Here is a 15944-nt window from a genome sequence, read left to right as displayed (position 1 = left end):
CTCAAATGTGACACTTTCCCTGCACCGAGTGTGTAACCGACGTCCCTCCAGTATGAACTGTGTCGCTCTTAAGTGATTTTAAATATATTTAAACTGAAGCAAAGAATCTCTCGGTGCCGCCCCCTGTCGCCCGGGGACCTTTCTGCAGAGGACCTCCAGGGCACCACTGAGCTCGGCGGGCTCAGGGGGCTGGAAGGTCGCTCAGCAGGGGCTGGGAGCGTGCACTCTGGGGCCCGGTGCCCGGTGCCCACCGCAGGGACCGGGCCACGGTGACCAAAGTCTGGAGGTCAGCAGTGGAGTGCCCCCCTTCACCCAGCCCCTCTTGTGTTTTATTCCTCCATAACAAAGAAGATGGGGAAACAGGCAGTGACTGAGCAGCACTCGACCTACCACCCAGCTTTGGGTAGGGCGGGGGGGTGGGGGGGGGTCCTCCGACTCTCTAAATGTGACAATAATTGATAGATATCTTTGTGGAGCCAGTCTCCAGCCTGTCGTAGCGGGGAGTCTCCTACATTATTCCAATGAAGACGTCTTCTCAATGGCCCCGAGTCGAGCTGCGATGTGTCATGGCGGCGCTGACAATGAGGCAGGTCTGCTTTCCATCACCAACATTGTCGTGCGTTACGTTGTTGTCAGAAATGTGCCGAGCTCAGCTGTGGGACTTGGATAACGGTTGCACTGTGAGGATCGGTAGACGGTGCGCGGGGCCAGGGACGGCTGGGGGGGGAATGTGACAGTGGTGTAATTTACGAGCGGCAGGCGGAGGACTCGGTCTGCGGTCGGTATCTGAACAACATTGAAACCAGGTTTTCCCAGGTCGGGGCCACAAGTGCAGAGAGAACCGTGATCCAGGTCAAGAGCCAGCAACACTCGAGGTGGTGTTCTGAGTGGTGGTGTTCTGAGTGGTGGTGTTTTGTACAGATGTCTGCGGAGGAAGGCCTCGGTCTGCGTGTCTGCATCAGTAGGTGCACGGGGGGGGTGGGTGTGTGTGTGTGTGTGTGGGGGGGGGGGGGGGGATCATAGAGCTCCCCTACCGGGCCGGTTTCTACGGTGACCTGAGAAAGGCCGTAACCAGGTCCGGCTCTTTCTAAGGCCTAATCAGCGTATTACCACAAAGAAGGACATGTGTTCTCCCCCCCCCCCCCCATCCCTCTCCGCCCCTCCCTCTCCCCACCTCCCCTTCCCTCCCCTACTCAATCCGAACAGCATGGCTGGACACAGGCAGCCAATAAAACCAGGATTAGGAGGGTATCTACACACACTGGGCTGAAGCGAAAAAAACTTTTTTTGAACACGCCCAATCCCACCCTGCTCCGTTCACAAACTTCTTTTCATCGCTCCCTCATTCCTACCATCTTTCACTTTAGTTCACTTGCTCCCGTGTTTATATCCTTTGCTTTCAGAGCGCTCAGCCTCTAAGCTCTTCACACAATGGGGCATCCAGAAATTACTCATTTTGCCGGAGCAGTTCAGCAAATTCCCAATGTCTCCTGCCCAGCTCCTCCTTTATGCCCCGGATCCTGTGCTTTCTTTTTTTTTTTTTTTGGTGGTGGTGGTGGTGGTGGCGCTATGATAATGAAACGTGCTCCATCACAATGACAAAGCTGTGCATGTGTTTATTGAAGGGAGAGTTTGTATGAATTCACGCTCCTTTACATATTTTTGCATGTAATCACCTTCTCCTACATCCAACACTTGAATTTCCACAATTTTCTTGGCCTCCATTTGTCGAGCAATTGTGCGATTGATTGATTATTTTATAATAAAGTTCCAATGTGCAGTTCTTTTTCTCTTTGTACAGCAAGTGCATGATGATTTGTTGGAGACTTCTTGGAGTCACGAGGCTGAAAGAGCCTCAGAGTCTCTCTCCTGTGTCCTGGAAGTGGACGAGTATTGAAGATGATATCAATGCCTTTGTCAGGACTTTTTAAAACGACGGGACAAAGACGACAAGAACTCTTCCCCCAAATAAACCTTTTTCATTAGAGCAGCAAACACTTCATCCCTCTGCTGGTGTGTGTGTGTTTGTGTGAGTCACTCAGCAAGGTCCCACATGGAGGAGCCCAAAGCCCCGGCGTTCTTCAGCCGGACACTGAGGCGGCCTAATTAAAGGGCACTTAAGCCCCACAATGTGCGGCGGTGCAGGTTGGAGTTGGTGGGGGTCCCCGTCGAGAGGGACAGAATTCATGGCACTCGTAAACAAGGGAGTCCAGGACAGAGGGACAGAAGAGGGCTACGTGCCAGAGACTTTGTTCACACAAGATGAAGAGTCAACAGCCTCCCTATCCCTCACCCCTCCTCAGCCATCCCCCCTAATAACCACCTTCTTCAGAGGAGCTGCGAACACAATGCCCTCCCACTCCCCTCCTCTTGCTCTCAATCACTGTTGGGACAATGAGGAGAACCCCCCCCTCACCACCACCACCACCATCACCCCCCCCAACCCACCACCATCCTTCTGCCCCTCCCCGACCCCCAAACAGACACTTCTTTTATTGAAATTCTTTGGTGTTCTAATCCTCAGCTTCCTCCAGGGGCAATAATGGACTCCCTGCGTCAGCCTTTTCCAGCGGGGCCATCATCCGAGCCCGGCTGGGTCACAAGTCCACCTCTGCCATTGGAGAAAATCTGCCCCGGCACTGTCCAGCTCATCCACAGGCCAAACCAGTGCCATTGACCTGAGGAACATTACAGGCCACTTGTGTTTTTACATTCTTAAGTTACATTTGATTTAATTGCTGAATATGTTCAGGTACTTTACTCTTGAGATTTACACCAGCCATTGTAAACAAATTCCATAATTCTAATTTTTTTGCGTTCATATTCTTAAATTTAAACAGCGAGCATTTCCATGTAGCCTCATATTTGGCACAAAGTGTATTAAAAATGCTGGAAATGTGGAAATACCGGTGAAAACAAATTCTGAGCAAATGAGCACAAGTGAAAAAACAAGAAACAAAGACATTTTTCTATGTATTTTCAGTTGTGAGTTGACTGTATTGAATTCATATTCCTGAGATTAACCCATTATAATAAAGGAGGAGGAAAATATCTATTGACACAATATCATTTTCAATTAAAACTGCACATTATAACTTTCATGAACGTGGGAGTTATTACAAGGTTGTTTGATTAGATCACATTAACTTCAGCTAGGTGAATCTAATACATTTGCAGAAGAGCATAAATACACACATACATACAGATATTAAAACCTGCAGTTCTACATGCACAATTAACTTCCTGTGTAAAATGAAATGTAGTAAATGTGTTAAACTGTGGTTCTGTGTGTGTTTCTTCCGGGTTAATTAGAGGTGACAAGTAGAAACACACATTTCTTATATCATTTGTCTCGACTGCACCTCTGCGCTCGTGTTAGAATAAACTTCACAATATGTGGATGCTGCCACCTGCTGGTGAAACACAATCACACGCTCCTGATTTGTCATTCATGAAACTCTGAACCCTGTATGGATGATGTCATGAGCCTGTGTTGTGATGACTGCAGCTGCAGCCAGTGATTGATTCTGATACTTTGGAGGGTTTATCACTAAATAGTCAATTATTGTGATAAATGCACAACATGTGGTTCCAGAGTCCAAAGAGATGCTTTGACAAACACTCTTTTTGTGACCAGCGATATGGAAAAGTACTGATTTTCTCTTTAAAATTATACAAAAGGACAATAGCAAGACAATCTTTGTATTTAAATCCCTGTACTGTTCTGCTATAAGGAGCAGAATGTGGATCTTCTACTCTTATACAATGAATTTTCACTTTAGAATTATATAAAACAGGAGAAAGCTAATTAATCTTCATGAAATGTGGAGCTGCTCAAGTTCAATGAAGTGAAGTTTGTACATTCGATATTATAATTGTGTTGTGTTTAATTAATCAATTGTGATTGACTGATTGGATTTTAATGGGTGAAGATTAAACTGATGTAATTCCAACTCAGGGCTTTAACACCTCAGCTTTCAGCCAGGAACACTGAATTATTCCATATATCTGCTACAAAAAAGAATAAAAAGCTTCGGATTTCCTCCAGATTTTCTTTTAAAGCTGCTGTTGTGGTTTTATGAGCCATTAAAGCTGCATTAGCCTGAGAGTAACGTACACGCTCTCCCTCCAACACACTGTAAATGTCAAACAATCATTAAACCCCTGTAAGACTCGATGGCTACAAGTTTCTGAATCGTCGACTGTGCCTCCGAACGACACATTCTTTGCTGATGACACATAGAAAATAACTGACACTGGACTCGCAGCTGCAGACACCAGAGCAGATTACAACATGAAATCTATCTCATCATTAAAAGCCTTTTATTACTGGCATGGGCCTTGTTAACGGAATCACATTGCGTCTGACAACCGCAGCGTCGATGACCCGTGGGCATTCGCACAAAGTGCAGAGAAGTGTAGTCTGCAGAGGAACTTATCTAAACATCTATTAAATATGTGGTTGTGGAGAAATGGAGACAACCGCAGGACTTTGAAGCTCTGAATTTATCATCGGCGGTGGCAGCCAGAGGTGTCCTACGGCAAGTACTGCATATCCACTCTGTCTCTGCTCAGCTCTTCTCACTGGTGCTGCACGAGAAAACATGTCAGTGTCTTTATTTGAGGAGACAACAGGAGAAGAGTTCACTGTCCTGCTTCAAAATGTGTCCCTGAATGTCAAATATGTCCAGATGACGACTTGACGATGACACTTCCTCCTCCTCCTCCTTCTCCTCCTCCTCCTCCTCCTCCTCTTCCTCCTCTTGAGGTGCATTTTATCTCTGTCATGTCTTCCTCCATTGTTCCAGTGCCAGCGATGATCTCACCTCACTGTCATCCATCGTTCCCAGTTGCACAGACCTCTAGGTTTACACAGCTACGACAGCTTCAGCACCCGAGGCCACGAGCATGTGAGAGAGTCCACTGTCAGCCGGCCAAACCTGTCTGATGCCACTCATCACAGCCCTCAGAGACAGTGGGTGTCATGTGACATCGCACGCTAGGAGAACACAGTTGACCCCCCCAGCCTCCGGCGACTGAGGGCCCTAAATTAGTATTCGTGCTTATCTTTTGATCTCGAACATGACACTGTTGATCTTTGATTTGAGGAGCAGAGTATCAGCCTCATCATTTAGCTTTCCTCGCCTCCAGCAAGGTCTCCTTTCACCTTGGCTGCAGGACGAGTCAAGGCCTTCTTTTGTACCGAGCTATGCAGAGAACCAGCGAGTGTTCAAATGTTATCTCAAGACCAACGATACCTGCGTCTTTTCCTCCTGTTTCTCTATTTTAAGCTGCAGGGAGTCATGTGCGTGGCTCACTAGACTTTCAGCTTCAGCCAAGACTTCACCTTCCTTCCCTTATCTGAGGTTGGGTCATGGTGGCAACAGCGTGTTCCACACATCCCTTTCCCCAGCTAGGCTTCCCAGCTCCTCTTGAGGGATCCTGAGCTGTTTACAGGCCAGATGGGATGTATAAGTTCTTGTTCTGCCCCGGGGGGGTCTCCTCCCCATCAGGGCATGCCTGGAAAACCTCCAATGGAAGGTGCCCGAGAGCCGTTCTGATGCTCAGACCTCCTCAACTGGCCACTCTCAACAGCAAGGACCGGCGTCTCTGCTCCGAGCTCCTTCTGGATGTTCAAACTCCTCACCCCGTCTCCAACGCTGAGCCCCGACACCCTGAGGGGAAAATTCACCTTTTTTCCAGCATTTCATTCTTTCATTCAATAGTGAAGACGATGTATAAAAATAGACTCTGGGTGGAAATCTGTGATTCTCTGAATTTTCTTTTGCTGCGTTGCCTCCATTAGATAGATAGATAGATAGATAGATAGATAGATAGATAGATAGATAGATAGATAGATAGATAGATAGATAGATAGATAGATAGATAGATAGATAGATAGGTAGATAGATAGATAGATAGATAGATAGATAGATAGATAGATAGATAGATAGAGAGATAGATATATAGATAGGTAGATAGAGAGATAGAGAAATAGAGAGATAGATAGATAGATAGATAGATAGATAGATAGATAGATAGATAGATAGATAGATAGATAGATAGATAGATGGATAGATGGATAGATTCATGGATTCATGATTTAATATAGAATGTTTATATGTATATGTGTATATATATGGAACTGCATAGATGTTGAAAATATATATATATAATTTTTTATCAATAATCCATAATGAATAGTTTTATAAGTCTATTTATTGTCAGAAACTATATTCCCAGGATATTTTATTTATTAATATGATTATATTATATCATTCCACTATATTTCACTCAGATATAAATATATATAAATATTCCCCATGTGTCAATCATTCTCTTTCCTTGGGATCCACCTCCTCCACCCTGACGTCGATAGGGGGCGTGTTCCAGGTCATTTCAACGCATTGAGCGGTGATTGGTCTGCGAGGACCCCATGGCACGAGGCAGCCAATCACGTTGCAATGCGCAGAGTAAAAAAAAGCGAAGCTGAAGAAGCGAGTCGAGGATCGGAGCCGCGAACACGAGCAGCGATGACGTGACGCGTGGACGGTACCTTGTGGTCGGGCTCGAACACGGAGCACCAGCGGATGTGTGTCCCCGGACCGTGACGCTGAGCCACGGGGACGGAGGTGGGGGTCGGACGGACCGAGGCACCGGAGCGTCGCCAGCCTCCCGGTGACCAACCGGAGATCCGTTAAGGCACGCGCACACACCCATACACGCACGCACGCGGCTAACGGTCCGAGCAGAAGCCATTTTTCTCCGCAGTGAGTGATCTTTAATCTGCGGCTACTTGTAGATCTGAGGCTGTAGCCGCCATTATTACACAACCAGGTACATTTCAGGCTCTAAGTTGTTGAATATGAAGAGCCACGTTTGTTTCCTGTCGCGAACCAGACGGACTCGGACTTGTTCTCTGTTTTTAATTCACTTTAAAACACGTTAGCATCTTCGTTTAGCCCCTGTTCGCATCACTTCCTTGTTTACCTTTGCCACAGCGGAATACTGATCTCTGATTGGCTGACAGGTGACCGTTATGTGTCGTGCTGTATAACTGTAATTGTAGTTGATGGTAGCTAATGTTGTAGCTATAGTATTATAGTATTTAACAGTTGTCACTACAGTTTGGATGCTAATTAGTAATCTACAGGTTTTTCAATAATCAATTAGTTGATCTGCGTGATTTTCTTACTTCCTTGTTTACCTTTGCTACAGGAAGAATGCCGGCTCCTGATTGGCTGTAAGGTGTCCGTTAACGCCGCCGGCACCATGAACGTGGGCACGGCGCACAGCGAGGTGAACCCCAACACCCGGGTGATGAACAGCAGGGGCATGTGGCTGTCCTACATCCTGGGCATCGGCCTCCTGCACATCATCCTGCTCAGCATCCCCTTCGCCAGCGTGCCCGTGGTCTGGACCCTCACCAATCTCATCCACAATGTGGTCAGTGGAGCCGAGCACACACACACACAGACACACACACACACACACACACACACAGCACCACAGTTCACTTCATCATTAACTGAACACGCTGATAACAACAAGTGGTGTCAGTCATTCATTCACCAGTTGTGTAATATCAGTTCTGTCTCCGTGTCTCTTCCCTGTTGCAGTGCATGTACCTGCTCCTGCACACGGTCAAGGGGACGCCCTTCGAGACCCCCGACCAGGGCAAGGCGCGCCTCCTCACGCACTGGGAGCAGATGGACTACGGCGTCCAGTTTACCGCGTCACGCAAGTTCCTCACCATCACACCCATTGTGCTGTGAGTGTCACCAACAAACCCAACGCTTGTCTCAGAAATGTTGTTAAATGTTCAGGAAAAGCTTCTCATTTACGAGTCCGGTCATAGAAATGAGAAAAAGCTGGATTTGAGCTTTTATAGAGTTCCATTGGTTGTGTGCAGACATTAGACAGAGTAGACAAACCAGTAAGAAGAACAACCAGCACCAGTTGTGTTTTATCTGCTATACACACGAAATACAGCCACTGTGCTCCTGTGCTGGTTAATCCTCCTTAATCACTGAGCTTCCTTAAATGGATGAACTGTATGTGCTGCAGCTTGACTATACAGACACTGACACTTGGTGAAAGGTGTCAGTCATGTGACCTCATAATTATATTGTTATTTAATTGACAAAATATCTGGTCTTCTGTCTATGTGCCTCTTTCGAGAGGAGGATTCTACAGCATAAACAAAAAAGACGAATCCTATTAATCAGCTTAATTCAAGTTCTATAGATCTAGTTGTATTTGTGTGTTTTTTATTTATAGTTATTTATAATAACGTTGAACTGTAAAATGTCAAACCTCAATTATGTATTATTTTCACAAGGGTTTGAGAACCAGGAATCATTTTAATATCTTATATACAGTAATATACGTGTTTGAATCGGCCCTTAAAAATCCTTCATCTTTTCTTGTATTTTATGTTTCATCTGTGAACATCATGTTGTCGTTGTAGCTCTTATATTTGAGTTCACTCTCACAAAGGGAGTTTATTGATCCACATCTCCTCTGCTCTCTGATTATCAACCAGCCTCTTGTTCTGGGGCTCAGTCTTTGCAGCAGGAGCTCTCGCCCTGTTCTTATTAACCTGCAGACTTCAGCTTACAGGAAGCACTCTGGCTCCCTGGGGCTGACATGCCAGCTCAGCCTGAACATTGTGGTGAGAGCAGTTTTGCAGGTGTACAGGAAGCACTCTGTGCCCCCCCCCCCCCCCCCCCGGATCATTTGTTTCCCAGCTGTTTCCAGCAGGAAGAGACAACTGGTCAAGCTCAAGGCTCCAGATGGAAAAAAGGATTCATTAGGGAGCTTTTCTTATTTCCTCCCTTGTTCAGCAGAGAACAGGATGTGCAGCTACTCATTGTACAGTAACCCCCCCCCCCCCCCCCTCCCACTGCTGTGTGTGTGTGTGTGTGCGTGCGTGAGTGCGTGCCTGTGTGTGTATCTTTATTTAAAAACTCTATTTACATCACATGGGCACAGCTGCTTTCTTCTTTTCTCATTGGCTCTAGCTGGACAGTAAAACATGAATAATAATCACAATAACATTTACATCAAAAGCATTACAACAATAGTCTCATATATTGATATAATGACTAATGCACAGTGTGGAGCTAAAGCCCATAATTGATTAACCTCAGATTTGTAAAATATCTGTGTTCATAAAAAAGAGTTTAAAACCAGAAGGAGCAAAAATCATTGTTTAAATAATAATAATAATTTGACATTCATTTAGATAATTATTGATATTACATTACATGTCATTTAGCTGACGCTTTTGTCCAAAGCGACTTACATTTTTTTTTTTAGTACACTCAACAGTTGTGAGGGGCCATTTAGAGGTTCAGTATCTTGCCAAGGACACTTAGCCTAGGCATGAAGATGGGAAAGAGTAGGATTCGAACCAGCAACCTTCTTGTTGCAGAGCACCCGCTCTATCCCCTGCTCTCCCCTTATCTTCTTATATGTGTATATATATATATATATATATATATATATATATATATATAAATATAAATACCAGCTTGGTGTCAGGGTTTGTGCTGGAAACCACATCAGTGATCATCTTGTGAGGTTTCAAACACAATCTATTGTCCCCTGTAGTGCTTGAATATATCTCCCTGTTGTTCAGAGGTTCGCTCTGTAACTTCCTCTTCTTTTGATTCATCCCATTCAGGTATATTCTCACCAGCTTCTACACCAAATACGACCGGGTCCATTTTGTGGTCAACACCGTTTCCCTGCTCACGGTGCTCATCCCCAAGCTGCCGCAGCTCCACGGCGTGAGGATCTTTGGGATTAATAAGTACTGACAAGGCAGAAGAGGACACCTCCTTCCTCGAGTCCCCAGGGACCTGCTGAGAGCACGCAGAGTATCAGGCCTCTGGTTTGGCCGCAGATCCACGAGGATCTGTTGCTCTTTGGCTCCGGACTCTGCCTGCCGACTCTAAATGACGCTGTCATGGCTCCAGACCCCGGGAAAGAGACGAGGCTCTTTACAGAGAGAGGAGAAAGGGAAAGTGTACTGTTGAGGCCTGTCGCCTTTTTACAAGTTTTCCACAGACACTAAAAAAGCATTTGTAAAGAGGAATTATATATTATATCCTGTCCGTTTGTGTAGAGATGGCAGATTTTAGAAGTAAGAGGTTTGTGTGGCAGAGCGCCTGCAGTCTGCAGAGTCGTCTGGTCTGAGAGCAGAAGATGTGCACGAGAGCTCTGCGCTGATCCAGGGCCGTCTGAGGGAAGGGTCACGTTTTCATGTCATCACTTTGCTCATAGTTAGAGTTTAATATTGGGACCAATGCCAACAACTGCTCTGTGAAAGCACTCAGGTCCCATTACATCGACATGATCGTGGTATTTCTGCATTTAAATGATAAGTTACAAGTTTATTAGGTACACACGAGCAGTCGTAAGTACTGTGCAGCTGTCAATCATGAAAGGTTCAAGTGTTTTTAATATTGTCTTCATCCCTATTTAGGATCAAATATTTTACGTAGCTCTTAAAAATTTAATATTGTCAATATCCTTCATGAAACATTTTAAATGGACAATTTAAAGCTGCATCAATCTAACTTTTAGCCACTAGGGGGCACTAAGCTCTCAGAAAAGCTGTGAACCACTGACCATATAAAGATGGACATGACAGTGAAGCCAAAGCGTCTAGATCGCCTCCTGGTGGCTGGCTGCAGTATTAGTCATAAATAAAGTTATTATTAAAGGTATTACAAATGCCACCTCCTCCATGTAAGTGAATGGGACATGAACCAAACTAAAAAGTCAAATTCACATCAAATCATTTTTATCCAGGATAGTTTCTGTTTTTGGTTCTTATTACATTGATGTTGAATGTTGAGAGTGAATTCACTTTTTCTCAAACCTTTATCGTTTTAGAACAAATCTAAATACAAAATCCATATTTCCAGTCGAATAACTTGATCTTATTGTTAATCGTACTGGACGGCTGAAGTGTCCATGAACCATTTCCTCCTGACAAGTCTCCTCTTGAATTGTTCTATAATGTGAAGTAATGATTTTAACATGTAGGATGTCACTCGCTGGTTTCAAAGGGTTTTGATTGTATTTAGTCAAAAATAGTCAAATCTCCAGATAAACACGTGACTCCATCTTTATTTTAAGATTAAAACAACACTACGTTTTACACGTTGTCGAGTTAAGAGTCAAAATTGACTATCGAAGGACTTAATTTCTTCTTCTTCTGCTCGATGAAACACATGAAACATGTTTACTGACGTTAACCTGAACAGTGTTGACCACTAGTTTCTATCTCAGACACACAAACACACAATAAAGACACAAAAGTAGTTTCTGCTTCAACAGTTTTAATACGAATTATTACTGAAACAAAACCGTTGCATTGAGATGTTTCCTTCCCATACTGATGTGTTGAATTGGTGTCATTTACAGTCGAGGACCAAAGATCCAGACAATTGAGAAGTTGTAAATACTCTAGTTTCTCTGCTGCAGCATTTATTTCTCCATCAAGATGTTTTCAAATGTCATGATCAGCATTAAGGGCTTTGATATGTGACCATCAGTTTTTCTTTTTTACTGGATTATTCAAGACAACAGCTGCAGAAGAACGGTTGAACTGAATGTGGATTAAATGTGAAGCTCTGCTCGTGGTTTCTGTTCCTTGGTACCTGAAGGAAATGTCAATGTGATGTTCTATAAAGAGTGTGTGACCCCAAAATACAGTATTTTTTAAGTATCATCCAGAAAAGTCTCTGTTGTTTTATTCCAGAGTGTGTCAGTGTCTCAGAAATCCTAACATTTCGGGAGCAGTGTTTTCTTTGGGGCACCAGAGGGATTTAATGTTTAAATCTAAACCCAGTGTGAAAGATTGGAGGACTGAGTGTTAATGTGGAACAGAAAGAGGTTGCTCGAAATCTGCATTTAACTTTAGTGAGTTCATATCTGAGCTACAACACATCGCTCCACTGAGATTTAGTGGAATCTGTCCAGTTGTATTTGTGTCCTCTTACTAACCAAACAAACATAAAAATGAAATCCTCTTTCAAAATTAGACTTTAAACTTATTCTTTAAGCCTGGCATTAATTTCTTCTACCGTTATTTTGTGCTCAAACAAGGATGTAAACATTGTAAATAACACTCAAGCATATTATTTAATTCAGATGTGAGCTTCCTCACTGCTTCCTGGTTACCACCCAGTCACAGTTTGTTGTTGAATGAAGTGTTTCCTGTGTGGTGACTGTTCATAGAGGGAGAGAGAGGAAAGTGTTCTCATCATTATCCCACTGATGGAATCATACTGTTGCTATATAATAGTAGTGCAGGACTTGGCCTTTGGCTGTGGCCAGCTGGCGGCTGTAATGAGATGGCATGCTGTGATAGAGCATCCAGCTAAAGGTAAAGCTGTAATTGGCAGGCGTGGGGAGTGCAGGTGCTGACAGAGCGGCCGTGTGCATGTGTATGTGTGTGTTGCGCATTTTGTGTGTGAGTTGGACCAAAAGTTTGAAAGTTTCACCTTGTCTCCCCTTTGCTCCCGGAGAGGTGAAGCAGACAGACAGAAGCTTCAGTGCTTTCGCTCCCAGACCCCGACACATCACTTCTCCCCCCCCCCACCTGTCATCCCGGCTGCTTTTCCTTCAGCGGGCCCAAATGGCAGCTCAGATGGTTATCATCTCATTTAGTCTGTGCTAAATGTCATCAGGCAGGTGCAAAAGGCCACTAGAAGAGACGCACTGTGAATTGGTGGAGCGGAGAGCTCACAGTCTCCACAAGCATGTTTTTATTGTGACATATTTTATAAGAACAATCACAAAGCAATCATCAAAGCTGCATGATATTGATGCCACACAATAAACCTTGGAGTCTCGCTGCAGCTCGAGGAAAATATTGATCCAAAAAAATCACTGAAATTCATTGCAAACAAGAAAATAACCATTTGTGATATAGATTTTCTTTTTAGTTTCAGAAAATGCAGTATGGTCAAGTTAAGCTGCTGTGACATGTTATTACATAACTAATACCAGTATTGAACCAGTGGAAAAAAGTTCTCACTTTCAGTTCTGCTTGAGAACTGCTGGAGCTTTATGATGAGTAGAAACATTTGCTGCCCCGGTGCTCAGTGTCTCTCCCTTGATCGTCTGTCTCCAGGCTGTAAGCATGTGAAGGGGATCCTGCTGTACGGACCCCCAGGCTGCGGTAAAACCCTGATGGCACGACAGATTGGCAAGATGCTCAAGGCCCGGGAGCCGAAGATAGTCAACGGCCCCGAGATCCTCAACAAGTACGTCGGGGAGTCTGAGGCCAAGCCGCTGTAATAGCTTTGATAAAGTTCTAGTGGGTGAGACACCAGCGTCCAACGTCACTCTTCACCACCTAATGAGGGGCTGGGTTGTCTTTGACCTCCTATTAGACCTCCCTCTAAAACACAAACACACACACACACACACATAGACACACTCCATCCAGTGTGTAATAAGAACAGCTCCACACCTGCTTTAAATGCTACGTCTGAGACTGACAGGACTGGAGATGGAGAGATAACCCCCCACCCTGCAGCGCTCTGAGATTTTCCATCTGTCTCTCTGTCGACGGTCACTTCAGATTCTTCAGTCGCTGTGAAAGAAAAACATTGACGGCGTCTTTTTTACGATGGATGAAAACAATGTTTTTATCGGTCAAACTGAATTTCTTACACCTACACTTACCGACTCCCAGTTCCCCTTTATCAAGATTTGCTCCCCCGCCAAGATGATCGGATACTCAGAGATCTCAAAATGTCAAGCCATCAGAGAGGTAATGGACTCTTATTTTTCTAGCCTCTGTGGCGTTGCTAGTCCTCAGGTGGCAGAAAGAGGGCAGCAGATCCTGTGGATGCCAATGCAAAGTCCTGTGAGGAATTGTTGGAGGTCTCTGGCTGCGACTGGCATGTGTGTGTGAGTGTACGGTTATTAGCCAGTGTTTTGGTTCAGGCCTGTTGTGCTCCGAGTGAATGGTGGTGGTGGAGACCCATTTCTCATAGTCTCTTTGGTTGTAGCTTGTGTGTGTCTGTTGTTGATGGGTTTGTGAATGAGAGTATAGCTCACTATATGGCTGCATGTGCATGAGAAGTGGCGCGGGGCCTGGTGGTGAATGCCTGGCTGCTGTGCTCCTCTAGGGTTGTAAAGCGCTGGGCCCAGCGGGGTGCCTGGGGCCAGGGGGACACGGAGGAGAATGGGCTCTGTGAGAGAGCCAGGACCTGGCAGCACCACCGCCTGTGTGGCACCTCATCTGCATGCAGCATCACAACCCCCCACGCCATGGGGGGGCAGCCAGCAGCCATAATCCCCCTGTCTTCTCGCCACTCCTCTGCCTCTCCTCCGTCGCCGTCTTCTCCTGGTCCAGCTCATCGGCTTAGTGGAGCCAGGATTCTTTTGCCTCTTCTCTTTCTTCTCTGCTCGTATTTGTCTTCTCTTCTGTTGTTTCTTGATTCCATCTCTTCCCTCTCTCTGTCTCTTCCCTTCTTTTCTGCGTGATCTGGTTCACTGTGGCTGAGATAAATACAGACAATCATATAATATCATAAGCACCCTCACCTTTGCAATAACTGAGTTATGACAACACTCAAGCTCAAGACTGGAAACATTTAGACAAGGTGCTGGGAAGCATTTAAAACTCTGCTATGACCAACACCCCCTGAAGACACTGATTCCACTGGATGGTGGAAACAGTCTTTACAAGATTGTTCTCACCTGGAAAACCATCTTTTTTAAAGTCTTAAAACAGGAAAGTGCAGTTCTGTCCGGCTCCTCATTTCAGAAGGACTCATACTCCGGACCTTTAATAAGCGTCTGTTCTGATCCTGGAGCAGCGCATGTTATAGTTATGCTAAGACAATGAACGTAGCAGAAAACATGAATCGATTAAGTCATGTCTCTGTATCGATGCCACCCAAACCCACCACCACCTCCACCATCCTTCTGCCCCTCCCCGACACCCAAACAGTCTCTGCGTTCAGCCTTTTCCAGCGGGGCCATCATTCGAGCCCTGTTGGGTCACAAGTCCACCTCTGCCATTGGAGAAAATCTGCTCCGGCACCGTCCAGCTCATCCACAGGCCAAACCAGTGCCATTGACCTAAGGAACATTACAGGCCACTCGTGTTTTTATATTCTCAAGTAACTAAACAAAATAAACTAAATGTAGAAGATGTATTGGACTGTGGTTCTGTGTGTGTGTTTCTTCAGTGGTAACAGGGTTAATTAGTGGTGACAAGTAGAAACACACATGTCTTATATCACATCTTTTATCACTTATCTCGACTGCACCTAAACTTCACAGCATGTGGATGCTGACACCTGCTGGTGAAACACAATCACACGCTTCTGATTTGTCATTCATGAAACACTGAACCCTGTATGGATGATGTCATGAGCCTGTGTTGTGATGAGTACAGCTGCAGCCAGTGATCGATTCTGATACTTAGGAGGGTTTATCAATAAAAACTTCCAGAGTCCAAAGTGAAGCTTTGACAAACACTCTTTTAAATAAACAGCTTCGGATTTCCTCCAGATTTTCTTTTAAAGCTGCTGTTGTGGTTTTATCAGTCATTAAAGCTGCATTAGCCTGAGAGTAACGTGCACGCTCTCCCTCCAACACACTGTAAATGTCAAACAATCATTAAACCCCTGTAAGACTCGATGGCTACAAGTTTCTGAAGCTGCAGAAACCAGAGCAGATTACAACATGAAATCTATCTCATCATTAAAAGCCTTTTATTACTGGCATGGGCCTTGTTAACGGAATCACATTGCGTCTGACAACCACAGCGTCGATGACCCGTGGGCATTCGCACAAAGTGCAGAGAAGTGTAGTCTACAGAGGAACTTATCTAAACATCTATTAAATATGTGGTTGTGGAGAAATGGAGACAACCGCAGGACTTTGAAGCTCTGATTTTATCA

The 15944-nt window shown here is 44.9% G+C and overlaps 1 protein-coding gene across 1 annotated transcript; it reads left to right on the top strand.

The window, feature by feature from the left end:
• The first annotated feature begins 6654 nt into the window (after positions 1-6654).
• On the top strand, positions 6655-11746 carry LOC128426713 (ORM1-like protein 3). Its single transcript, XM_053413744.1, has 4 exons — positions 6655-6770; positions 7219-7446; positions 7620-7771; positions 9689-11746. Exons 2-4 carry the CDS (start codon positions 7273-7275, stop codon positions 9822-9824), a joined length of 462 nt encoding a protein of 153 aa, XP_053269719.1. The 5' UTR covers positions 6655-6770; positions 7219-7272; the 3' UTR covers positions 9825-11746.
• Positions 11747-15944: the final 4198 nt, after the last annotated feature.

The sequence above is a fragment of the Pleuronectes platessa genome, chromosome 21 (genome assembly GCF_947347685.1).
Source record: "Pleuronectes platessa chromosome 21, fPlePla1.1, whole genome shotgun sequence".
Taxonomy (NCBI): domain Eukaryota; kingdom Metazoa; phylum Chordata; class Actinopteri; order Pleuronectiformes; family Pleuronectidae; genus Pleuronectes; species Pleuronectes platessa.
Note: the sequence above shows the minus strand (reverse complement) of the source record. Positions and strands in the feature narration are given on the sequence as shown.